Source organism: Pecten maximus, chromosome 9 (assembly GCF_902652985.1).
Source record: "Pecten maximus chromosome 9, xPecMax1.1, whole genome shotgun sequence".
NCBI lineage: Eukaryota > Metazoa > Mollusca > Bivalvia > Pectinida > Pectinidae > Pecten > Pecten maximus.
Genome location: NC_047023.1, coordinates 2,220,259 through 2,235,258, shown reverse-complemented (window position 1 = coordinate 2,235,258; position 15,000 = coordinate 2,220,259). Strand labels below are relative to the sequence as shown.

The 15,000-nt window shown below is 33.6% G+C and overlaps 1 protein-coding gene across 1 annotated transcript in view; it reads left to right on the top strand.

The window, feature by feature from the left end:
- LOC117334798 (ankyrin repeat domain-containing protein 17-like) overlaps nt 1-15,000 on the top strand; it is a 70,091-nt gene that overhangs the window by 7,870 nt on the left and 47,221 nt on the right. Inside the window, exons 3-6 of the mRNA XM_033894604.1 lie at nt 1,290-1,373; nt 2,331-2,414; nt 4,152-4,235; nt 5,194-5,277. Of these exons, the coding sequence (XP_033750495.1) occupies nt 1,290-1,373; nt 2,331-2,414; nt 4,152-4,235; nt 5,194-5,277 (336 nt within the window). The remainder of the gene's footprint in view (nt 1-1,289; nt 1,374-2,330; nt 2,415-4,151; nt 4,236-5,193; nt 5,278-15,000) is intronic.

The following is a 15,000-nucleotide window of genomic DNA, read 5'->3' as shown; positions in this document are numbered from 1 at the left end:
TCATCTGATTACGATAACTTGACATTGTATATTGTCCATTTTCTCTTGAAGGGCAATCATATTGGCACAGACCTACAGTTTAATGTCTCTTCATATGTGATAGGATGTGCTACAAAAATGAAATAATGACAGTCCTAGCACTGATACTTGTTGTTCTGTATACATATCGTTATCCAATAAGAAAGCTATGTTTTCAACTTTCAAATTGAGACCAGATCTTATAACATTGCATTCTTGATGACTTCGTATACGTTTTATTAAAAAAACTTTCCCTTAAGTTTGTTCAAATAAACTTAGGTTTCTACCCTGGCACTAGTCATATAGCGATATTTTCGTTGTCATCATGTTTCTTCCATCACTTAGAAAATACATATCTAGGTGGTACAAGAAACCAACGTAAATAATACAGTTGGAGTTTTGTTTTATCAGTTTAGCACCCTGTTACCTGTACATTTAAATAATGACGATGACGATGTCGACGGTACTGATAATTTGTGATGTTTACTTATGTTACAGTCAGATGCTTTGTCCAATGCGGCTATTGGTGGTCACACAGAAATTGTTAAGATACTTCTGTGCCAACTTTATATACCAATAACTTCCCAATCTGTCAGTAGATCTCCGTAGAAAAAAACTCGTCATGTGTTTTTCAAGTCAGTATGCATGTACTTATATGTTTCGTTATCTGGCAAAAATAAATAATGGCAACAATATACAATTCGTATCGGGTAAATAAATACAAATAAATAAACACAGATAAATTAATGCATTTAGTTCCTTCTAAAAACTTGCCAATAATATTTCTGAAATTCTATATTTTGTATAACTACTTCTATGGTTGAAGTTTTATGACTTTGTATACTTTATATTGAAAAAGACTTTCCCTATTGTTTGTTTAAGTAAACTTCGGTTTCTACCCTTGGACTGGTCAAATAGTTATATTTTCGTTGTCATCATGTTTCTTCCATCCCTGAGAAAATATATATCTAGGTGGTCCACAAAACCACCGTAAATTATACAGTGGTAGTTTTGTTTTATCAGTTTAGCGCCCTGTTATACGTACATGAAGATTAAGGCGTCTTTTACTGATTATATCAGTTGACAGAAATCAATCAATAAATAAAAAAGGTCAATAAAATGATGTGTATGATATAATTCATGATTTATTTATAGAAATTGTCATTATTTACTTCTAGGAATAACTTAACCACAATATAACACCTGTATATGTATCATGAGGATGCGATGTCGATGGTACTTAAAATTTGTGATGTTTACGTATGTTTCAGTCAGACGTTTTGTTCAGGGCAGCTAGGCGTGGTCACACAGAAATTTTTAGCATGCTCCTGGATAAGGGAGCCGACGTAAATAAGGTTGGTTAACTAAACATTTTAATGGAAGCTGTATGGTGATGTTTTATTGTAATATCGCTTGAAAAGTCACAACTCGATGCATTACTATTTTTGTTGTCTTATCGATTTTACTGCAGTAGAGACAGTTAAAACATTTATTTAACAATAACAATTTCATTTAGGATTATGATTCTTTATACCTAGTAAAATTATCATTAGAAACAGGCCTAATCAGGCAAACGGAGGGACATGTCTTGTGCCAACTTGGTATAACAATACGTTGTTCACAATCTGTCATTAGATCTCAATAGACAGCAACTCGTCACGTGTTTTTCAAATCAGTATGCATGTACTTATATGTTTCGTTGTCTGGCAAAAATAAATAATGGCAACAATATACAATTCGTATCAGGTAAATAAATACAAATAAATAAACACAGATAAAATTAATGCATTTAGTTCCTTCTAAAAACTTGCCAATAATATTTCTGAAATTCTATATTTTGTATAACTACTTCTATGGTTGAAGGTTGATGACTTCGTATACTTTATATTGAAAAAGACTTTCCCTAATGTTTGTTTAAGTAAACTTCGGTTTCTACCCTTAGACTGGTAAAATAGCTATATTTTCGTTGTCATCATGTTTCTTCCATCACTGAGAAAATATATATCTAGGTGGTCCAAAAAAAAAAAAACGTAAAAAATACAGTGGTAGTTTTGTTTTATCAGTTTAGCGCCCTGTTATACGTACATGAAGATTAAGGCGTCTTTTACTGATTATATCAGTTGACAGAAATCAATAAATAAATAAAAAAAGGTCAATAAAATGATGTGTATGATATAATTCATGATTTATTTATAGTAATTGTCATTATTTACTTCTAGGAATAACTTAACCACAATATAACACCTGTATATGTATCATGAGGATGCGATGTCGATGGTACTTAAAATTTGTGATGTTTACTTATGTTTCAGTCAGATGCTTTGTCCGGAGCAGCTGAGGGTGGTCACACAGAAATTGTTAAGATACTTCTGGATAGGGGAGCCGACGTAGATAAGGTTAGTTCACTAAACATTTTAATGGAAGCTGTATGGCGATGTTATATTGTAATATCGCTTGAACAGTCACAACTCGATGCATTACTATTTTTGTTGTCTTATCGTTTTTTACTGCAGTAGATTCAATCAAAAACAATAATTGAACAAAATTGTTTTCATTTAGGATCATGATTCTTTCTACCTAACAAGATTATCCTTAGAAACATGCCTAATCAGGCAAACGGAGGGACATGTCTTGTGCCAACTTTGTATAACAATAACTTGTTCACAATCTGTCATTAGATCTCAGTAGATACAAACTCGTCATGTGTTTTTCAAGTCAGTATGTATGTACTTATATGTTTCGTTGTCTGGCAAATAAATAATGTTTTTTCAATGTTGCCTTGGAGCTAGTTCAACACCCCTGGTGTTCGATCCTTATCTTTCACCAGTAAGCGCTTATTATTTCATCTGATTACGATAACTTGACATTGTATATTGTCCATTTTCTCTTGAAGGGCAATCATATTGGCACAGACCTACAGTTTAATGTCTCTTCATATGTGATAGGATGTGCTACAAAAATGGAATAATGACAGTCCTAGCACTGATACTTGTTGTTCTGTATACATATCGTTATCCAATAAGAAAGCTATGTTTTCAACTTTCAAATTGAGACCAGATCTTATAACATTGCATTCTTGACGACTTCGTATACGTTTTATTGAAAAAGACTTTCCCTTAAGTTTGTTCAAGTAAACTTAGGTTTCTACCCTGGGACTAGTCATATAGCGATATTTTCGTTGTCATCATGTTTCTTCCATCACTGAGAAAATACATATCTAGGTGGTACAAGAAACTAACGTAAATAATACCGTTGGAGTTTTGTTTTATCAGTTTAGCACCCTGTTACCTGTACATTCAAATCATGACGATGACGATGTCGACGGTACTGATAATTTGTGATGTTTACTTATGTTACAGTCAGATGCTTTTTCCAATGCAGCTATTGGTGGTCACACAGAAATTGTTAAGATACTTCTGTGCCAACTTTGTATAACAATAACTTCCCAATCTGTTAGTAGATCTCAGTAGATACAAACTCGTCATGTGTTTTTCAAGTCAGTATGCATGTACTTATATGTTTCGTTATCTGGCAAAAATAAATAATGGCAACAATATACAATTCGTATCAGGTAAATAAATACAAATAAATAAACACAGATCAAATTAATGCATTTAGTTCCTTCTAAAAACTTGCCAATAATATTTCTGAAATTCTATATTTTATATAACTACTTCTATGGTTGAAGGTTGATGACTTCTTATACTTTATATTGAAAAAGACTTTCCCTAATGTTTGTTTAAGTAAACTTCGGTTTCTACCCTTGGACTGGTCAAATAGCTATATTTTCGTTGTCATCATGTTTCTTCCATCCCTGAGAAAATATATATCTAGGTGGTCCACAAAACCACCGTAAATAATACAGTGGTAGTTTTGTTTTATCAGTTTAGCGCCCTGTTATACGTACATGAAGATTAAGGCGTCTTTTACTGATTATATTAGTTGACAGAAATCAATAGATAAATAAAAAAGGTAAATAAAATGATGTGTATGATATAATTCATGATTTATTTATAGTAATTGTCATTATTTACTTCTAGGAATAACTTAACCACAATATAACACCTGTATATGTATCATGAGGATGCGATGTCGATGGTACTTAAAATTTGTGATGTTTACGTATGTTTCAGTCAGACGTTTTGTTCAGGGCAGCTAGGCGTGGTCACACAGAAATTTTTAGCATGCTCCTGGATAAGGGAGCCGACGTAAATAAGGTTGGTTAACTAAACATTTTAATGGAAGCTGTATGGTGATGTTTTATTGTAATATCGCTTGAAAAGTCACAACTCGATGCATTACTAATTTTGTTGTCTTATCGATTTTACTGCAGTAGAGACAGTTAAAACATTTATTTAACAATAACAATTTCATTTAGGATTATGATTCTTTATACCTAGTAAAATTATCATTAGAAACAGGCCTAATCAGGCAAACGGAGGGACATGTCTTGTGCCAACTTGGTATAACAATACGTTGTTCACAATCTGTCATTAGATCTCAATAGATAGCAACTCGTCACCTGTTTTTCAAATCAGTATGCATGTACTTATATGTTTCGTTGTCTGGCAAAAATAAATAATGGCAACAATATACAATTCGTATCAGGTAAATAAATACAAATAAATAAACACAGATAAAATTAATGCATTTAGTTCCTTCTAAAAACTTGCCAATAATATTTCTGAAATTCTATATTTTGTATAACTACTTCTATGGTTGAAGGTTGATGACTTCGTATACTTTATATTGAAAAAGACTTTCCCTAATGTTTGTTTAAGTAAACTTCGGTTTCTACCCTTAGACTGGTAAAATAGCTATATTTTCGTTGTCATCATGTTTCTTCCATCACTGAGAAAATATATATCTAGGTGGTCCAAAAAAAAAAAAAAACGTAAAAAATACAGTGGTAGTTTTGTTTTATCAGTTTAGCGCCCTGTTATACGTACATGAAGATTAAGGCGTCTTTTACTGATTATATCAGTTGACAGAAATCAATAGATAAATAAAAAAGGTCAATAAAATGATGTGTATGATATAATTCATGATTTATTTATAGTAATTGTCATTATTTACTTCTAGGAATAACTTAACCACAATATAACACCTGTATATGTATCATGAGGATGCGATGTCGATGGTACTTAAAATTTGTGATGTTTACTTATGTTTCAGTCAGATGCTTTGTCCGGAGCAGCTGAGGGTGGTCACACAGAAATTGTTAAGATACTTCTGGATAGGGGAGCCGACGTAGATAAGGTTAGTTCACTAAACATTTTAATGGAAGCTGTATGGCGATGTTATATTGTAATATCGCTTGAACAGTCACAACTCGATGCATTACTAAATTTGTTGTCTTATCGTTTTTTACTGCAGTAGATTCAATCAAAAACAATAATTGAACAAAATTGTTTTCATTTAGGATCATGATTCTTTCTACCTAACAAGATTATCCTTAGAAACATGCCTAATCAGGCAAACGGGGGGACATGTCTTGTGCCAACTTTGTATAACAATAACTTGTTCACAATCTGTCATTAGATCTCAGTAGATACAAACTCGTCATGTGTTTTTCAAGTCAGTATGTATGTACTTATATGTTTCGTTGTCTGGCAAATAAATAATGTTTTTTCAATGTTGCCTTGGAGCTAGTTCAACACCCCTGGTGTTCGATCCTTATCTTTCACCAGTAAGCGCTTATTATTTCATCTGATTACGATAACTTGACATTGTATATTGTCCATTTTCTCTTGAAGGGCAATCATATTGGCACAGACCTACAGTTTAATGTCTCTTCATATGTGATAGGATGTGCTACAAAAATGAAATAATGACAGTCCTAGCACTGATACTTGTTGTTCTGTATACATATCGTTATCCAATAAGAAAGCTATGTTTTCAACTTTCAAATTGAGACCAGATCTTATAACATTGCATTCTTGACGACTTCGTATACGTTTTATTGAACAAGACTTTCCCTTAAGTTTGTTCAAGTAAACTTAGGTTTCTACCCTGGGACTAGTCATATAGCGATATTTTCGTTGTCATCATGTTTCTTCCATCACTGAGAAAATACATATCTAGGTGGTACAAGAAACTAACGTAAATAATACCGTTGGAGTTTTGTTTTATCAGTTTAGCACCCTGTTACCTGTACATTCAAATCATGACGATGACGATGTCGACGGTACTGATAATTTGTGATGTTTACTTATGTTACAGTCAGATGCTTTTTCCAATGCAGCTATTGGTGGTCACACAGAAATTGTTAAGATACTTCTGTGCCAACTTTGTATAACAATAACTTCCCAATCTGTTAGTAGATCTCAGTAGATACAAACTCGTCATGTGTTTTTCAAGTCAGTATGCATGTACTTATATGTTTCGTTATCTGGCAAAAATAAACAATGGCAACAATATACAATTCGTATCAGGTAAATAAATACAAATAAATAAACACAGATCAAATTAATGCATTTAGTTCCTTCTAAAAACTTGCCAATAATATTTCTGAAATTCTATATTTTATATAACTACTTCTATGGTTGAAGGTTGATGACTTCTTATACTTTATATTGAAAAAGACTTTCCCTAATGTTTGTTTAAGTAAACTTCGGTTTCTACCCTTGGACTGGTCAAATAGCTATATTTTCGTTGTCATCATGTTTCTTCCATCCCTGAGAAAATATATATCTAGGTGGTCCACAAAACCACCGTAAATAATACAGTGGTAGTTTTGTTTTATCAGTTTAGCGCCCTGTTATACGTACATGAAGATTAAGGCGTCTTTTACTGATTATATCAGTTGACAGAAATAAATAAATAAATAAAAAAAGGTCAATAAAATGATGTGTATGATATAATTCATGATTTATTTATAGTAATTGTCATTATTTACTTCTAGGAATAACTTAACCACAATATAACACCTGTATATGTATCATGAGGATGTGTTGTCGATGGTACTTAAAATTTGTGATGTTTACGTATGTTTCAGTCAGACGTTTTGTTCAGGGCAGCTAGGCGTGGTCACACAGAAATTGTTAGCATGTTCATGGATAAGGGAGCCGACGTAAATACGGTTAGTTCACTAAACATTTTAATGGAAGCTGTATGGTGATGTTATATTGTAATATTGCTTGAACAGTCACAACTCGATGCATTACTAATTTTGTTGTCATATCGATTTTACTGCAGTAGAGACAGTTAAAACATTTATTTAACAAAAACATTTTCATTTAGGATTATGATTCTTTATACCTAGTAAAATTATCATTAGAAACAGGCCTAATCAGGCAAACGGGGGGACATGTCTTGTGCCAACTTGGTATAACAATAACTTGTTCACATTCTGTCATTAGATCTCAATAGATAGAAACTCGACATGTGTTTTTCAAATCAGTATGCATGTACTGATATGTTTCGTTGTCTGGCAAATAAATAATGTTTTTCAATGTTGCCTTGGAGCTAGCTCAACACCCCTGGTGTTCGATCCTTATCTTTCACCAGTAAGCGCTTATTATTTCATCTGATTACGATAACTTGACATTGTATATTGTCCATTTTCTCTTGAAGGGCAATCATATTGGCGGAGACCTGCAGTTTAATGTCTCTTCATATGTGATTGAATGTGCTACAAAAATGAAATAATGACAGTCCTAGCACTGACACTTGTTGTTCTGTATACATATCGTTATCCAATAAGAAAGCCATGTCTTCAATTTTCAAATTGAGCCAGATCTTATAACATTGCATTCTTGATGACTTCGTATACGTTTTATTGAAAAAGACTTTCCCTTAAGTTTGTTCAAGTAAACTTAGGTTTCTACCCTGGGACTAGTCATATAGCGATATTTTCGTTGTCATCATGTTTCTTCCATCACTGAGAAAATATATATCTAGGTGGTACAAGAAACCAATGTAAATAATACAGTTGGAGTTTTGTTTGATCAGTTTAGCACCCTGTTACCTGTACATTCAAATCATGACGATGACGATGTCGACGGTACTGATAATGTGTGATGTTTACTTATGTTACAGTCAGATGCTTTGTCCAATGCAGCTATTGGTGGTCACACAGAAATTGTTAAGATACTTCTGTGCCAACTTTGTATAACAATAACGTGTTCCCAATCTGTCAGTAGATCTCAGTAGATACAAACTCGTCATGTGTTTTTCAAGTCAGTATGCATGTACTTATATGTTTCGTTGTCTGGCAAATAAATAATGTTTTTTAATGTTGCCTTGGAGCTAGCTCAACACCCCCGGTGTTCGATCCTTATCTTTCACCAGTAACCGCTTATTATTTCATCTGATTACGATAACTTGACATTGTATATTGTCCATTTTCTCTTGAAGGGCAATCATATTGGCACAGACCTACAGTTTAATGTCTCTTCATATGCGATTGGATGTGCTACAAAAATGAAATAATGACAGTTCTAGCACTGATACTTGTTGTTCTGTATACATATCGTTATCCAATATGAAAGCTATGTCTTCAACTTTGAAATTGAGACCAGGGCCCGTATTCATGAAACTGTACTCATACTCAAGATTTTGTGTTCAAAATAAAGTTTTGTACTCACGGATGTTGTTCTCATGCTCAAGTCGTATTCATGAAAAAATCTGTGCTCAAGATTTGAGCACGTTCGCAAGATTTCCTGAGTATGGTATTGCCCATGCTCAGCATACTTTTCTTTACCATGGCGGCAGGACGTTTTGTAAATAGAACAGTGAGAGAAGTGGTCATATAAAGGCCAAGGCTTATAATGGATCGCCAAATCCCCCTAGAGTTCCTTTCAGATCAAGAAGTGTTCCGGCGTTTTCGATCTCGGCCGGACACAATCGTATATATCGTTGGTCTGGTGGCGGATGCCATTACCCATAGAACGCTCAGAAGCGTGCCCCTTCAACCCCTGTTGCAAGTCCTTATTTGTTTGAGGTTCTTGACGACAGGGGCGTTCCCACAATTGATATGCGACTCTGTTAAGATTTCTCAGCCGACAGTCAATAGAGTTGTGCGGCGAGTTGTCGGTGCCCTTGCAAGAAGCATCCGTAATTTTGTCACATTCCCGAGAGGAGAAAACGGAAACAGAACAAAGCAAGAGTTTGGGGCAAGTGCAGGTTAGTCAATAATGTAACCGTCTGTTTTGTAGATAAAATTACCATGTCTTACTACATTGTAAATAAGCATATTAGCGTCCTCAAATTAGGTTCTTGTCTCCAACTTGAATGAATTGGAAATGACGTCACACATGACGCGGGTCATACTAACTCACTGAAAAGAACGCCAACATGCTCCAACAAGCCTGTGGAAGAAATAACACCAACACACGACTTGAAATGCGATATGAAGGTCTAGTTTTTAATGATAATAAAAACATTATCAATTTTCATGTGAATGATTTGTTCATATCCTTGATACACATTTACTATAATAATCATCAAAGTAAATGCATATTGCAAATACTTGAAATACACATTCCAACTGATATCACAGATTATCACAGTATCTTGATTTTTCACAACACAAATTTAATAGGCAATTATGCATACGTATTTCAGAGACTATGATTCCATGACAGCTGAAGAACAGATTATCAGTATAAAATATTTCAACCTATGGACTTTCCCTTATTTCAAATGCAAACGGTTGCAATCAAATTTTGCACATTGCTCGAGCATTGCAATCAAACTGAGTTAAAAAAGAGCAACTTTGTCTGAGAAGTAAATAGCAATTATAGAAATTGTCTGGTAAATAGTTTGGGTTTTTACTTATTTTATTGAGATATCTTTAGCTAAATAGATACATCTTTATTTCAAATAATAGTATCTGTATTTAAATAGAGACAGCTCTATTAAAAAGTAATTCAATAATTAGGTATCTGTAGTTAATGTACAGATATCTCAAATTCAAATACAAATATCTTTGGTTTTATTACAAAGATCTGTATTTACATGTAATAGAAGGTAAAGATCTCTATCTAAGATACAGTTCTGTATTAACACAGATATCTTTTTGAAATATGGGTATCTCTTATTAGAATATAGACCTTTAATTTAAATACAAGTATATTTAGGATTTCCAAATGTCCTAGGCTGTATAGATTATATATGCTAATTCACCAACCATAGCATGAAGTTTCACATATGGAATAAGGCACACTCCCTAAAATACGTTGAAAATGATACTCTCACTTATTTGTACCTTAATTCCTGAGATTACACAGCTCTCTTTTTGCTGTTGCACATTTCGACTTGTTAATAGATATTAGGAATATGAAGTATGAGTGAAAATCAATAATATTTATTCTCTCATTAAAGGGAAAATAAACCACAAGTACTGTTATAATCAGTGACAATTGAAGCCTCTGATATTTTGTAGTAAAACTGTACTATTAACTGTCATAAATTTGATAAAAACAATCGCTTATCTGGATATTATAGCAACCATGGCCAAATTCTCTCACTTAAAATATATTAAAACATTTTCTCACATTTTGACCTGCCTTTTCCAATAAATGTTGAGTGAATCCTATCATTCTTTACAGTTTCCCCCCTTATTTAAAGATCAAGGAAAGACGAGGGACAGTACCATCCATGGCATAATACATTTAAATTTCAAATTCGTTTTGTAGTTTAAAAGTCCAGTAAGCTGCTTTGAGGTCAAGGAGAGATTTCTCTTGAGCCAATTTATGTTGCTCCATTTGTATCTTCTTTGTATCCTCCTCAATGCGTTTAATTTCCAAGGTTAATCTTTGGTTGTCTAGCATCAAGTTTTCCTCTGTAAGACAGGCTAGATAAGACTTTTGTTTCTCTGAAAGAAATATATTATATAGTCATACCTGATTTAAATCAAAATCTTACAATATCTAAGATTCAATATATCAGTAACATCATCATGGCAGCCATTTTGTGAACAATTTCATCTTTTGTCTTGGTTGGAAATCATAATCTGTATAGAATGACAATTTGATGAAGTTCAGGCCCCAAGTTAAGTGGCCATATGTACATACCATGTATGTAACTTTCTACAATTTCCTTGTTTGAATCCAGAGTTACTGGAATCAACTTTTATTCAGTCTTATATCTGCATGCCAGATATTGGATAAGATAGTTTTATTGATTTTTGATACTTTTAAATCATGGGTTTGAAAGTATATCGTCCAAGCATATGACATAAAAAAACAAAATGGGGGCAGTAACAAGATTAGAAAGTTTCTTTATAGAGTTTTCACATAGGATTACTTCAATTTGATATATGGAAATATATTGACCTACATCATGTGGGTGATGTCACCAGAAAATTTTAAATCTTATTAAAATCTGAACAGTCATGCAATGAAAGAGTGCCTCAAATACCTTATAAACAAGAGGCCAAGGGGGCCTGTAATGGTCACTAGGTTGGATTTGGTATTAATTGCATAAATCCAGAGAAGTTGTTACTATAAGTATTACAAGAGACCCTTTTCGGCCCCGTCGCTTAGCCTCCTTGGGGTTCAGCCCTATCATTTGTATACATTTGAATCTCAACTAGATAGGGATGCTTCCTGCCAATTTCTGTTAATTTCTGAACAGCAGTAAAGAAATCAATTGTTGACAGACGTACACCACTATATGGCATAAACTCACCTTGGTCCTTTGGTTTCATTCTTCGGACCTGGTGAGCTTAAAATTGATATAGTTATTATAAGCACTTACTTCTTGTTGGCTCATTCATGTCTGCGCATGCATCTGATGTTGATGGGCAGGGTAATATGGCTGGAAAAGATGGCGAAATATTCAACATGACTGCTATTACTACAAATTTGCTCGTATTCAGTAATATTGTTCCTTTTTTCGTAAGTTGAAAATTCTACTGTGCAGAAATAAATACACTCTAGAATATGCTGTTGAAATCTATTTGTAGGGTTTTTAAACAAAATTTTACAGAGGAAGACAGCTAGATGTATTCAAATCAAATAGAAACAGTAGATGTAAAACTGTGAAGTGTTTGTTTAAGATATTATATTGGTACATATAATACAGAAAGAAATTATTCAATTATCAGAACATTCTTGGATTGAAAGAATGACTTAACATATTAGATTATCAATAAATAAATCAAGTACTTACTACTTGAGGGCTCATAAGTGGCAGGGCTTTGGATTGTGGTTGAAGTATACTTTGTACAGGATAATATGGCTGAAATTTAAAATATTTGTGGAATTATGTTTCTCTTAAAACTGTGCAAAAATCAGAAGGCTAGCAAAAACTAATTTGGTGACAATGTACATTTGTATTTGAGAATGGTTGCTTGCCCAGTGACAAAAATGTTTGTGATTGTCTCATTTTCATTGGCAATTACTAATATCATGAAGTACACTGTAGGTCTATAATTGTCAGCACAAAATTCACAGTGCATATTATCTCAGGTACATTCAACACTGTAATAAAATGTTGTCAGTTAATATAAATCCCACCATTTGATAGCAAAGAAATTGATCATGTTTATCAACATGTATATGTTGAAATATATTCATTATTAATTATTATACCTCAGACTTGTATCACAGCTTCTGATTAGTGAAAACCATGTCACGTGATTAAAAACATTCGTTATGTCAACCACAACTTTCCAAATAATTCATTATTGACTTGCTGTCGCTTTCGAAACATCATGTCACCCTCTGAATATCATAATGTCACCCTCTCGTGAGCCCTCCAAAATCGTTATGTCACCCTCTCGTGAGCCCCAACTCGGAACTCTCTTCCGTAACGTCTTCAAAAGTAGTCGAATCAGAGGAGTTCCGAGTATTCTGCTTGACAACAACAATGGCTGCCGGCGGACGCTATCGTCTGCCAACAGAGGATGAATTGGCGAAATTATTGCAAGAAAAGGATTCTAAAAACACCAAAAAGGTCATCAATGGGGCCGTGGATTCCTTTAGACATTTCCTATCTGCAACAGTTAGGCCAAGACCAAGGATTGTGAAAACTTCGACGTCCATACATTGAAAGTTCGACTGGGAGATTTTTATGCCGGGTCCAGAAAGACGATGGGGTACCTCTTAAAAACTTTTCTTAAAAACTGTTGATAGTAATAAATAAACTTATCGATACCAAAATTAATTCACTTATGTTTTTTTCGGTACAATAAAACAATTACTGCCCTTGTTCCGGGTTGACATGAATATTTGCCCACCCAAAACATCGTCATTTTAGATACACACAGAAAGCACAACGTTTTATTTTGGCCACTACAAAAGTTACCACATTAACCAAAAACTATAAAACTTACGGGATATAGTCTTATTGATCATGCACATTGTTGTCATTTATCCGTATTTTCGAAAATCCATTGGGTCCTATTCGACATGTCCAAGTTTATAATTAGCCGCCATTACGTCAGACCAAAACATCGTCAATTTTAAACGCACACAAAAAACACATCATTTTATTTAGGCCACTACAAAAGTTACCACATTAACCAAAAACTATCAAACTTATGGGATAGAGTCTTATTGATCATGCACATTGTTGCCATTTATCCGTATTTTCTAAAATCCATTGGGTCTTATCGACATGTCCAAGTTTTGTAATTAAGCAGCCATTACGTCAGACCAAAACATCGTCAATTTTAAACGCACACAAAAAGCATATTGTTTTATCTAGGCCACTACAAAAGTTACCACATTATATTCCAAAAACTAACATACTTATGGAATGTGGTCTTGATTATCATGCACATTGTTGTCATTTATCCGTATTCTCGAAAACCCCATAGGGACTTTTCGAAAATTGGAGATTCCCGCCGATCTTTCCTGCGTTGTGCTTGACTTTCATACTCAAAATACAAACATTTGGACAGCAAACTATGATATATTTCATATTGATGACACTTCTGTACTTTGATATTAATAAAATTAAAGCACATAATTGGATCTTGGTGATGATTTCAAATAGAAATTATCGATATTTATGTGTCTGGTTTTCAAGTTTTCTCCAATATGGCGTCTAGTGAAGACTGAACCGAGCGACCGCAAAGGATTGTGGGAAGGTCAGGGACCACTATGTAAACACAATGGCAAATAGAGAGCTGCCAATCTCTGTATATATGTCTCTGACTTGAGAGAAGGATATCAAAATGTCAGTGAAACACATATTATACACTAAGTATTAATAGTTCTTAATCGAGAAATTGAGCATTTTTTCCTTTGAGATTTTAATCCTTCATAGCTTGTGAGGTCATTTCAAGAAACAAGTCTAAACAAGTAAAGATACTAGCACGTCCAGTTCCCTTTTGTATAACAATAACGCACAACCCGTCTTAAACGTAAATAGATCCAAACTCGTCACACTTTCTTCACATCATTATACAAAATGTACATGTACCCAGTTGTTTTGTTGTCTGGCAAATGATATTGTTCATTGTTCAGATGGTGATAGTTTAAACCTGGGTCAGTTATTCTCTTCCATTCACACGTGTGCTTGATCTTAATATGATCCTTGTATATGCTGTTGATTTTATCTGACAATCATCAAGAAGTTTCTTAACTCTTAACTCATTCAGCTAAGCCGACTTTTTCTACTGCAATGTCAGATAAAAAAAATTGAAACCCCTTGGACACTCCTACGTAGATACTGTTCACTTATATTAAACAATCATATTACAAGCTTTGACAGAACACGATAATGTATTGACAATGATTCAAATAATCACGAGACATATGAAACTAGTTGTGTAGTTATAATACTGATCAGATGTGTTAGATATAGTGTTAAAGCATGCTTTGATTATTCTGAACCTCTGAATGCTGACTGCATAATACATGTTTTCAATATGACCATATTGTGAATCAACCTACAATCTGGCTCCGACTAAACCAAATATATCAAAAAATATATACATTTCATGGTCATTAATGATTTGCTTCACTCTTAATATAAAGATTGGAAATAAATTAACCACACGTATTTCAGAATATACAAGTACGAGAA